General features: G+C 49.9%; 2 protein-coding genes, 1 pseudogene and 1 gene segment (V, D, J or C); 2 read left to right on the plus strand and 2 right to left on the minus strand.

Annotated features, from left to right (window-relative positions):
* Positions 1–12,586, minus strand: part of LOC126038465 (uncharacterized) — a gene marked incomplete at its 5' end in the record, with an annotated part of 96,185 nt that overhangs the window by 76,073 nt on the left and 7,526 nt on the right.
* The window catches only part of LOC126038926 (feather keratin Cos1-1/Cos1-3/Cos2-1), a 92,423-nt gene that overhangs the window by 61,552 nt on the left and 18,285 nt on the right, over positions 1–12,586 (plus strand). The gene's annotated exons all lie outside the window — the stretch shown is intronic.
* On the plus strand, positions 265–2,343 carry LOC126038956 (feather keratin Cos2-3-like; annotated as a pseudogene).
* On the minus strand, positions 2,342–4,183 carry LOC126038928 (T cell receptor alpha variable 1-1-like). The segment is given in 2 exon segments: positions 2,342–3,083; positions 4,035–4,183. Coding segments are annotated over 2 exon segments (375 nt in total).

Genomic DNA, 12,586 nt, shown 5'->3' on the forward strand with positions numbered 1-12,586 from the left:
TGTCAACGTGGCCACAGGCAACCCCACCAGCGTGCCCCAGGCCAACAGCATTTGCCTGCACTGCACCCATCCGGCACCTGAACTGAGTCTTCTGCCAGCAACGTTGCATTCCTGTCCTGCAAATCCTGGGGCCTCTCAATCCCAGCCCTCAGAAGAAGCCTCCATGAGGGAATGGGTACGGCATAAGCCAGGAAATGAAAAGGGGTCATCCAGGGAAAACAACCACCCAGTCCATGTCATTAGCTGGGATGTTTTCCGTTCTTCATGAGCACCTTAGAAAAATATCACTTCCATAGAAGCTCCCTCTGGGCCTGGGGCAGGTCAGGGCCACCATAAAAGCCAGCCCAGCTCCTTGCTCTCTCATCCACCTCTCTCACGTCCTTCTCCTTGGGAACCAGGTGAGTCTGAAGGCCTTTCCTCATGTTACTTTCTGCTCCTGCAGATGCATGCTCCTCAACCCTATGCTGGGTCATGGTGCTGCTTGTCATGGGAGGGGGAAGAAAGGTGAAGGTCTCTCTCGGAGAGTGTCTGGGACATGGCTGAGGAGGCTCTTCTTTTAAGAGGTAGTCAGCAGCTCCTTTGGACCTGGTGACACCCTGCAGTACAGTGTCTGGATAAGGCTGAGAATCCCTTTGGCCTCACTGCCCAGCTTCTACCTCCCAGGTCAGCAAGTGCCTTTGACTTTGCTGATGGACTCATGGCAGACGGCATCTCGCATGTACCTGTGCTGTGATTCCTCTCTGCCCTCCCTCCCAGGTAAACTTCTGGACCTGAGCTATGTCCTGCTACAACCAGTGCCAGCCCTGCCAGCCCTGTGGACCGACTCCACTGGCCAACAGCTGCAATGAGCCCTGTGTCAGGCAGTGCCAGAACTCCACCGTTGTCATTGAGCCCTCTCCCGTGGTGGTGACCCTGCCTGGGCCCATCCTCAGCTCCTTCCCGCAGAACACCGTTGTGGGCTCCTCCACCTCTGCTGCCGTTGGCAGCATCCTCAGCTGTGACGGGGTGCCCATCAACTCCGGGTGCTGTGACCTCTCCTGCATTTCCAGCCGCTACTGTGGCAGAAGGTGCCCCCCCTGCTAAAGACCCTGCTGACAGCCTGGACACGGTCCACCCCAAACCTAGCAGCTGATGCTGAAGTGAGGACGGAGCTCCTGGCCATTTATTTCAGAGAGGCTGAACATCCAGTGCTGCCCTTCCAAAGGAGGGCAGCGGACGCCCTCTGAAAACATGGCCAAAGTCTAAATCCCCTGCCTTCCAATACCTCCGATCTCTTTCTTGTCTTCTTTTGTTCTTCTGGGCCGTAAGATCCCCAGACCCAACCTGCGGCATCTGCTGACCCAGCTCTCTCTGCGGTGCAAGCAAACGGATGTCCTGCAGGATCTCCACCATGGGCAATGGGCGCAGACTTTCAGCAGCTGCTATTGCTCTCCCTGCACCGGCAGCCTCCTCTAGAATTGAACTCCCTTCCCTCTTCAGAGTTAATAAAGTTTTCTGCATCACAGCCTCCTCCTCCACATAATCCTTTTCTTGGTGGACATTGTCTGGTGGTGCCAAGGGCGAAAGGCATTGCCTTTGGTTGTGGGGGGAGAAGGTGAGGACGCAAGTGAACTTTTCATCATTTCCAGAGGAAGGGGAGGGTGGGAGACAGGGCAATGTGTCCCTTGCAGTCACTGCCTCTTAAAGCTGCGGAAGACATACTCAGCTCCTCCACAGCCAGTGGAGATCAGGCCCTGCATTCTGGCATCTCTGCGCAGGTATGGCCCCTTGGCCTCAGAGCAGGTCCTGCAGATGGGGAGCCCAACCACTGCTATCCCCCAGTCAGGAGCGCAGTGGTGCTGGAGTCTCTGGGAGGTCAACAGCTGATGATGAAATCAGCCTGGCCAGGCCACACACCAGGGTCCTCATGCTTCTCACACAGCCCCAGCTCCCACCAGGCAGGGAGCCCAAGGACAGCAGCCAGTGCCCAAACCCCCATGGCTGCTCTGTAGTGCCTTGCCTTCTGCCAAGCATGAAGCAGCTTTGCTCAAAGCTGGCTCTTTTCCTGGCATGGCCTGTTGCCCACCTCTGCCTGGGGGTCTCTTCCCCCATTGTGCTCTTGTACAGAGTTGTACAGCCTGGTCCCACTGCAGAAGAAACAACGCAGGGCTGGGGAAAGCCCATGAGGCAGGGCATGAGGAGGCCTCCAAGGACCGGCAGAGTGCACTGGGGGACAGCAGGTCCACTGGATCACAGCACGTAGGCATGCAGCAAGTGGAGGAGACACAGAGTAGTTCTGAGTATTTTCCAGAATTGTTGTAATCGTGTAATTCCTGGAAGGAGCATTGTTCTGTGGCACGCTATTTACATTTTTCATCTTACTTTGAACTCTGACCTCTGAGGGACACATCCTGGAGCAGGTACTCTAAGCAACAGGCTTGCAGGAATACCTGAAGAAGCAATGTGCAGGAGACAAAACCAGAAAGTGAAGAGCAGCAGGGAACCATTGCACAAGCGGTCCCAACCTCCTACATTGCCCATCACTTCTCCAAAGCCACGGGCAGAATAACCACATAACCCACGGTGAAAACGAGGGAACCGGAGACTCGTTCACCGCCTTCTTCTTCCTCTCAGGCCACTGACACTGTCCTCTCCTGGAAGAGGATTTTGACCTGCAGAGCTCTGGGTGTACAGGGCAAGCAACACTGCCAGGGAAGATCTGAGGGCTCCTTCCCCCAAGCTCAGCCTCACACAAACCAATGCCCTCTCTCCCCTGGCTTATTGCACAGCCAAGGAAGCTTCCTGCACCAGGGTGTCTTGCACAGCACAGAGGTACAAGGCAGCGTCAGAGACCTCGACTTCCTCCAGACGGAGAAGGCTGTTTTTCCCTGTGGTATTCAGGAAGGTGGTGAGATGGCCACTCTGCCTGGGGCCAGCTGCTGCCTGATATGAGATAAGCTGTGGGGCTTGGCCTTTCCTCTGCCGGTACCAGAGCAATCCACCAAAGTTAGTGATCTGGTAGGTGCAGGTGGTCTCGAAGGTGTCTCTCTCCTTGACTGTGACTTGTCCTTCTTGCTGGGTGACGGTGGTCTGCCCCATGGTGCCTGGAAGAAAACAAGGGTCAGCAGCTGTGCAGGGAAGGGCTCCAAGATGCAAAACAAGAGGGGATGCAAAGTGCCAGAGGAGAAAGCTCCCTGTGTCTTGCTCTGCAGCAAGACTCCCATGGGTGGGAACAGAAAGGTGGTGAGCGTCATTGGGCAGGAGGTCTGAGACCTCAGCTCAGCGTGGATCCCAGAGCGCTGTAATGCAAATAACCTCCCACAGGGATACCCCCAGAGAGAGCTGTGCTTTCACCCAGGTCTTCCATTCTCACTCTGCTACTGCCTGGAGGCTGCAGGGAAGAGCCTGTAGTGCCTGGCCTTCCTGTGCTGGCTTCAGGACACCTCCAGCAGGGTGAGGGACGTGGGAACTCCTGTGAGAAGTTTCATCCTGCTCCCCATTCCCTGTGCTCTCAAAAGGCTGTAAGGTTAAGGGAGGGGAGGGAAAAGGAAGCCCTGGCATTGCAATCCCACAGGAGGAATGGATAGCCAGGGCATGCTGCATGACATGTGCCAGCCAGGAGAGATCCTGGGACACCCTAAGAACGAGAGTGCGATGAGAGAGCTTTCATGTCCCTGCATCACCTTTCAAAAGTCCTGTGCCTCAGAAAATAGGTACTGCTGAGACAGAAAAGAGCTTCTGCAGTCATATGTCTGTGAAACGCTGGGCCCAGACAGATCAGCAGAGAAAGGCAAAGAGAGGCGGATGGTTGGCAAGAGGAAAGGAAGGGCAGGGGTCTAAGATGATCAGGAGAAGAGAGGCTTCTTCTTGGTCTCATTTTTCTTTCCCATGGGTAACTGCGTCTTGAGAAAGCAGGTGCAAAACCACCCGTGTCATCTGATGTTTCCCAACATCTGCCCTTACTTCAAGAGCAGCTCCCTGCAGAGAACTGTTGAGGGGGTGAGGGTCTCCTGGGGGGAAGAGGAATCAAGCCTTTAGCCAAAGCTAGTGCTTACCTAGTGGTTGCCTCAGGAAAGCAGCGAGGATGAGATACCCGAGGTGCATGCTGAGACCAATCCTCCTGCATGTGTGAGAGAGACTCAGAAACGCCACACGTCCCCACCAAGAGCCCTGAGAGAGCACACCTGCCGGAAATGACTCGGCAAGGGCAACAAAGAATGAAACAGGGAAGACAAAATGCTTCTCCTTAGCATGCTTGAATTGCCCATGCTGTGGTCCTCCCTCCTGCAGCAGTGAAATGTGTTGCTCCTGCAGACACCACCTTTGCCTTCCCAAGGTGAGGAGTTAAGGGGGGATAGACATGTGTTGAGGAGTTCTTGGCTGGGCGAGGGCATGTGAGCAATCCAGCCATTAGGTGGGAACGAAGCATAAGTTTACAAAGTGCTGGAGCAGACAAGGACGCTTGTACACTGGGAAAAAGGAAGATAAGAAGAGCCTGAGAAACAATCCCTGGATGCTGAAGAATGAGAGAAGTAACTGCTGGACACCTCGTGAAGAAGGTTGCACAGGCAATAGAGGATAAGATAGCGTTGCGTGAACCGTGGTATTGTACCAATTAGAGCATTGTATAAGGCGTGTGCACAAGCACATAAGGTATATAACTGTGTTAAAAATTGTAGTAAATGGACTTCACTTAATCACATTGGTCTGTGCGTTATTTCCCCTGTAGATCCTCCGCAACATTTGGCGCCCGAACAGGGACCCTCTGATCAGCACTTTATCGTCTCTATGGGAATTTCTGGTGCAGCTGAACTGACGAGGGAGCGGAGGAGCCGGCCGAGAGTGTTCCTGCTGCCCCGGCAGGATGGCATGAGCTTCAGCTGAGCTGGGACATGCGTAAGTTTGAATCTCACCCTGAGCTGGGAAAACGAGGAGACGCGCGGAAGCTTGAATCTCGCCCTGATTAGGTGAGAGGTCAGAGAAGGAGATGGGGTTGGATAAAAGGCAGGAAGCAGTTCTAAAGCTCCTTCATAATTTTCTCTCTGAGAGAGGACTGAAATTCAATAATTCTGTGTTAAAAGGGTTACTTTTATGGGCCTGGGAGAAAGAACTTATCCCGAATGTAAATGTCGCATTTGAAGAAGCGACCTGGGATAATATAGGCAAGGCGCTGTGGGACGCTACTAACTGCAAGGGGGTAAGGTAAAGGAGATGAAAAAATACGCAGCGCTCGGGAAAGTAATTCGAGACATGCTGGAGACAATGAGGGCAGACCGGGAGGTAGCCGCTGCTGCCCGCGCGGCCGTGACCCCCTCTGCTGCCTCCACGGCTGCCGCGTCAGCCTACCCCGCTGGAGTTGGGGGGACATTCTCTACACAACTAACTCCCCCCCCGCCCCCGACATCCATTTCTGTTAACGCTGAGAAGCCTGCACAGACACAGCCTTTGCCTATACGCAGCCAGGCCATTGGCACCTAAAAAATTCCCCCGTCTGTTACTCCACAAGAAACAGGGGAATTAGAGGGGGCCGACTGTCGCCCAACAGATCCGAACCCGACAGACTCGGGGGTGACTAATGCGGATAAACAGATTGCGGGGGTGAGGGAACCATCTCCCTCGGGTAGTGCGATGGAAGAGCTAAGGGAGGTGGTGAACCAATTACAAAAACTGACAGTACGGTCGGAAGAGCTCCTAAGGGAGGTGGTGCACCAATTACAAAAAATGACAGTACGGTCGGGAGAGCCAGAAGTGAGGGAGAAACGTTCACCCTCCCGAAAGGATGAACCGAGAAGGCAAGAGAATGAAGATTCTGGCCGTATACCAGTCCCGCTCCCTTCCCCCCCCTTCTCGCCACCCCCCTCCGCCCCCTCCCTCGGCCCCTCCCCTCCCGCCCCCTCCCCGGCCCCCTCCCGCCCCCTTCTCCCCGCCCCCCCCTCCACTCCCCTCCCGCCCCCTCTCTCCTCCTCTCCCTCTCCGCCCCCCCCTCCGCCCGTTTGCAGCGGTGCGTGTCAGCCGGCCATGGAGTGGCCGCCGCCAGCCGCGGCCGCGGCCGGCCCCCGGGCAGAACCGTCCGCGCCCCCACCACCGCCCGTTAATCCATCCCGCCTCTCGGGACTAGACACGGTGAAACCAACCGCGCCCGCGATAGACGCGGAGCCGCTTCTTCTGCGCTGCAGAAGAAAGGCAGAGACATTGGAGGGGTGTAATAAAAGATGCCATTATAGAAGGGACTATGCTCCAAGCATTCCCAGTTATTGCATCAAATGGGCAGAAAAAATGGGAGGCGTTTGACTGGAAGGTCATTGAGAAACTAAGGAATGCTGTGAGTCAGTACGGAATCAACTCTGTGTTAACTCACCAAATACTGCAATTCATTTTTTCTGCTGATACGCTGATACCTCAAGATATTAAACAGCTAGCACAGTTGGTTTTGACACCCGCCCAAATGTTAGTGTTTTTCCGTCAGTGGGAGACGTTCTGGGATAGGGAACAAGCAACACCACGACAACAAACAGATCCCTTATGGGGAGTAACCACGCAGATGCTGATAGGTACTGGACCCTTTGCATCAGGGAACGCTCAGTTACAATGTATCACTGAGGTTCATCATCTATCACAGATCTTAGCGTATCAAGCTTTTCTTACCATACCAGACAATATGCGCAGCCATGCTTTTACCCAGGTGAAACAGGAGTATAACGAACCTTTTGCACATAGACTGCATAGGGCAATCTATGACCACCCTGACATGAACGAGGGCATGAAAGAAAACATGTTCAAAATACTCGCTTTTGAAAATGCTACTGAAAGGACATGCAAAGCATTGTGTAATTTGCCGAAAAATGCAGACGTCGTTGATACGGTAGAATACATGGATCGATCAGTGGACTCACAGAAAGTAGCCTATGCTGCCACAGCTCTCCAAGGAGCTACAAAGAAACACAAGGCCAGTAAGACACCCTTGGTCAAGTGTTCTAACTGTGGCAAACGTGGACACATTAGGAGCAAATGTACAGTTACTGCTAACAGTAAGTGCTGCAACAAGTGTAAGAAAGATAACCATACCACCAAGAATATAGGAAGAAGGGAAACTTTACACCGACCGTGAAGGCCCCTCGCGCAACGACACGAATGCAAGGGGCTTGGGCTGCCAGCCCTCAGGCAGCCTCGCAACCACCAGATCCACCACTGCAGGAAGCTCCGGAGTGGATGTGGAAACCGCAGTACACATTCAACATAAAGGGACCATTGGGGTTTGGACTTAGTGCATTTTTAATGGGGCGATCTTCAACAGCTCTAAAAGGAATTCTGGTAGTCCCAGGTCTTATTGATGCAGATTATTGTGGGACTGTGAAAATTATGATTCATGTTTTAATCCCTCCTGTTTCTATTCCTAAAGGTACCAGAATAGCACAATTAGTTCCATTCAGGTCGTGTGTTCCAAACCCAGGTGAAGTACAACATGGAGATGGTGGATTCGGCTCCACAGGGAAACCGCAGGTATACTTTGCCATGGACATAACAAAAGGTAAACCAGAAAATGTAGTGCAATTGAAAGGGCCTGACGGAGTTGTCGTCAACAAACCAATGACATTCGATACAGGAGCTGATGTTACAATTACTTCACAACGCATTTGGTCTCCATCATGGCCAGTGATCAATCCAAATTTTGGCATTGCAGGGATAGGGGGCACACAAGGCACTTTAATAAGTCAGCTACCAATTACATTTGTGTACCCCGACGGTGAACACGTTACGACGCGTCTGTATGTCATGAGTACCCCAATTGAATTGTTCAGCCTCATAGGACATGATTTATTGAGCCAAATGAAGGCAATGTTAGTGACCCATCCTTTTTAGGAGCGGTCACTGAGGGGCAGCCAATCCTGAAAATTAGCTGGAAAACAGATGAGCCTGTTTGGATTGATCAGTAGCTGCTAAATTCTGAAAGGCTGCTAAAAATACAAGAGTTAGTTGAGGACCAATTGAGAGCGGGACATGTTGTTCCTTCTACTAGTCCATGGAATACCATTCCCAAGAAAAGTGGGAAATGGAGACTGTTATCTCAGAGCTGTGAATGCGGTGATGCACAGTATGGGAGCCCTGCAGCCAGGTTTGCCGTCTCCAGTTATGCTTCCAGAAGAATGGGATTTGTTAATTATAGATCTAAAAGATTGGTTTTTCACCATTCCCTTGCACCCAGATGACGCTGAATGGTTTGCCTTTTCGGCACCATCGATTAACAAGGCAGAGCCCTATAAGAGATACCATTGGGTTGTGTTACCGCAATGAATGCGCAATTCCCCCACGATGTGTCAGGTGTATGTGGCCTGGGCATTAGAGCCTGTAAGAAAGCAGTTTCCTCAGTCAATTATTTATCATTATATGGATGACATTTTGATAGCGGGAAGGAACTTGCCACAGGATGAGATTTTAACTCAATTGCAGGACATCTTAAGCCATCGTGTCTTGGAGCGGCGGAGGAATGCACATAAGTCGACCCAATATGAGTGATAGAAGTGATTCAACTTTATTTGCACGGATAGCTCATATTTATACAGTTTGCGATAATTATGCCTACTAGTCCTAATATGATTGGTACATTGCTAATGTTTATTCATTACTAAAACACACCCACTTGTGGTTGGCAGCTACGCGTGTTCAGTAACTTTCTCATGAGAACTTCTTCAAAAGTTACTTGTGAAGTTATGCCAAGGTCACACCGTCCCTGTCTTTCTCCTGATAACAGCGAGACCAGCTGTTGTTTTTCTCCCAATATCAGTAAAGCCAGCTATTTTCGGCCAAGGCCTAGTCTTGCTGCTCAAACTGACGTTCTTTCACACAGAACTCTGCTCGCACAACTTTTCCACAGGCCCATGTCCTTTTTCAGCAAGCCACTTCCCAACAATTCCCCCTTTTTCTTTTTGTGCGAGTAGAGCTTGGTGTGTCAGCTTTGAGACTCCTCTCATCATGTACCCATACGCAATTTTAACTATTACACAGATTAATATCAATATACCCAACCATCGTAAGGCTTCCTTAATCAATGACATTAGCCATGGTGTTATCCCACCGAATATTGACTGTAACACCCCATCAAACCAATTAGTTTCTTGCTGGATCTTTGTGTATGTTTCTTCAGCCAATTTATCTGTTTGTGAATAGATTGAGGTAAAATTTTAACACCTGCTGTATTGCCCTTTGCAAAGATCTGTGAACACAATTAATTAAACACAGTAAAAACAACATTATACCTAATAAAATACATAAGCACACAAAAAGAGGTTTGATTAATAGCTTTAGCTAGTGACACCCAAACATTCTTACTGTCCCATGGCGTTAACCGATGTGGATCAATCACCAGTGTCACTGTCATGCTGCTTACAACAGCCAGTGTGTTCCATATCAATCTCAGCATAAGGTTTCAAATTTCTGGGTAAATCAGGAACGTATCTGCCAGACATGGATGATGTGACTTCTTTTTTTTTGTCCAATTGCTGCCAAGGCTTGCCGTCCCGGTGCACTTAGTTGTCTTGTAGAAGTTAAGCTATCGCTGCCCCTCAATAAATCCAGCAGCGGCTGTAAGTCTGTATTTGTAATACCACAACAAGGTCGAATCCACTGTAGGTCTCTGTTTAAATCTTTCTCCCTCTTTTTGTTTTTGAGCAATCCAGGCTTACTTAATAACTTGGGATGCCATTTTCCTTAATAAGCTGAACAAGGTAAAACTATTACAATAGCTACAATCACAGTAACTACAATAATGCCCATAATTCTTTGAGCCAACCTGTTACCCCTAATGACCCAGACCATGAGGACTATGAGGAAAATGAACCATCCGTACATTCTTGTGCCATCTTGCGCCACGAACTGAGCCCAGCAATCGGTAGGTGCCAGCTTTCCGTGGGCGTCCCCACAAAGGCAACAATGGCCTCACCGTACACCAGCCCGATGCTCTTCGGAAAATCCCGGTATTTATACATTTGCAGAGGAACGGGTTTTAGCACACGTGGCCAGCGGGTGCCAAAAGTCCGCCTCGGTTGCAATCTATGACGCATGCGCTCGCTGGCCAGGCGCGCTGCACGAGTCATAGCCATCTTGTCTATTGGTTCGTGGGCTTTACGATACAGTTGCGATGCGCAGAGAATCTTGACCTGTTATGTTAGCCAAGGTGACCTATACATTAGTTTTTGGCTGAGGTGGTATTCATATTGCCACATCATCTATGATGCTCCAGATGATGATGGTCGCGCACACCGAACAGGAGTCCATCGTGGGCCTGTATCTGTGGAAACACAATCAAACTTGTTCCCAGGTTATTAATGGAAATAGACCTTACCCCTAATTTTGGCTTTAACTAACTTTTACATTTACCCCACACTGTCTTCCCGTAATCACGCTATGTTTAATCAAATTATGCTTAACACACTTTTTACCTAAAGCAAGTTCTATATACAATAAGGCACGCTGTTCTAAAAACCTGTCTGAAGGACTCAGTGTCCGCTAGTAATACTCTATTAGTTAGAATCTGTCGGATCAGTGGCTTCAGCACCCGCCGGTGCCGTGCCAGTCACCATTGGGACAATTCCGGGTCCAGCATCAGTGCGAAGCCATGGCTTGACCCACTTAGCCGGGATCTCCCAGTAAGTTTTATTTCTGCTGATCCGCACCATTTCCCGGATTCTGGGTCCTTATACATTACCATGATTCCTGTACTTTGTTGCGTCCTTTCCGCCTGTAAAAGAACATGATGCACTACCATTGGTGGGTCTTTGTGATCACCTGTCAATCTAAGGTAATTTAGCACAAATAAGGCTTTGGCCAATCGTTCCTCTGGGAGTAAGCCCTGGGTTCCCCCCTTTTTGTTTTTGCAGCATGTTCTTTTACGGTTTGGTTGGCCCATCCGACAATAGCCTGTCCTGTGGGAAGATGTGGAATACCAGTACCATGATGAATTCCCCACAAATTACAAAATCGAGCAAATCATGTAGAACCATAGGCTGGGCCGTTGTCCGTCTTAATTTCTTTAGGCACACCCAGCACTGCAAAAGAAGCGTGAAGATGTCATTCAATATGTAAGGCCTTTTCTCCAGTTCGTGCCGTGGCCCACATGGCAGCAGGATAGGTATCAATACACACGTGCACAGAACGCTTTGCACCAAACCACGTGACATGGGTGACATCCATTTGCCACAACTGCAATGGCAAAAGACCTCATCGGTTAACCCCACAGCCCAAGCCGAGCCCCTCCTCTTGACAATCAGGGCATGCTTTAAAGATACCTTGGGCGTCAGTAAGTGGTAAGTCAAATTGCTTTGCTAACATCCTAGCGGGTTGGTGCAAGAGCGCATGTGATTGCCGTGCTTTGTTGAAAACGATTCCCTGGAGGAGGCTTCCGTGGCGCTGCAACCAATTGGTCAGCTCTGTCATTTCCCGTTTCTCATCTGCACAGTGTTCTCATACCCAAGAGTTCTACCAGAGGGGTCATATCGCAATTAGTGATATCGCAAAGATTCCGCACCCACTGGATATCTCCCACAAGCTTCTGGACATCATGTAACGTTGAAATTTCTCATGTTATTTGAACCTTCTGAGGTTTAACACTGCTTACATCTATGTGCCACCCCAAATACTTCCAAGGTGCTGCCTCTTGCACCTTTTCAGGAGTGATTATTACTCCGCGATGGCTTAAGATGTCCTGAATTGAGTTAAAATCTCATCCTGTGGCAAGTTACAGAGGAAACTGCTTTCTTACAGGCTCTGATGCCCAGGCCACATACACCTGACGCATCGTGGGGGAATTGCGCAATCATTGCGGTAACACGACCCAATGGTATCTCTTATAGGGATCTGCCTTGTTAATTGATGTTACCGAAAAGGCGAACCGTTCAGCGCCATCTGGGTGCAAACTTTTAAATTTATAATTAACAAATCCCATTCTTCTGGAAGCATAACTGGAGATGGCAAACCTGGCTGCAGGGCTCCCATACTGTCCATCACCACATTCACAGCTCTGAGATCATGTAACAGTCTCCATTTCCCACTTTTCTTGGGAATGGTAAATATTGATGTATTCCATGGACTAGTAGAAGGGACAACATGTCCCGCTCTCAATTGGTCTTCAACTAACCCTTGTATTTTTAGCAGCCTTTCAGAATTTAGCAGCTACTGATCAATCCAAACAGGCTCATCTGTTTTCCAGTTAATTTTCAGAATTGGCTACCCCTCAGTGACCGCTCCTAAAAAGGATGCGTCACTAACATTGCCTTCATTTGGCTCAATAAATCATGGCCTACGTGGCCAAACAATTCAATTGGGGTACTCATGACATACGGACACGTCGTAATGTGTTCACCATCGGGGAACACAAATGTAATCGGTAGCTGACTTACTAAGGTGGCTTGTGTGCCCCCTATCCCTGCAATACCAAAGTTTGGATTGATCGATGGCCATGACGGAGGCCAAATGCATTGTGAAATAATCATAACATCAGCACCTGTATTGATTGTCATCGGTTTCTTGACAACAACTCCATTGGGCCCTTCCAATTGCACTACCTTTTCTGGTTTACCTCTTGTTGTGTCCATGGCAAAGTATACCTGCGGTT

Source organism: Accipiter gentilis, chromosome 5 (assembly GCF_929443795.1).
Source record: "Accipiter gentilis chromosome 5, bAccGen1.1, whole genome shotgun sequence".
Lineage (NCBI taxonomy): Eukaryota > Metazoa > Chordata > Aves > Accipitriformes > Accipitridae > Astur > Astur gentilis.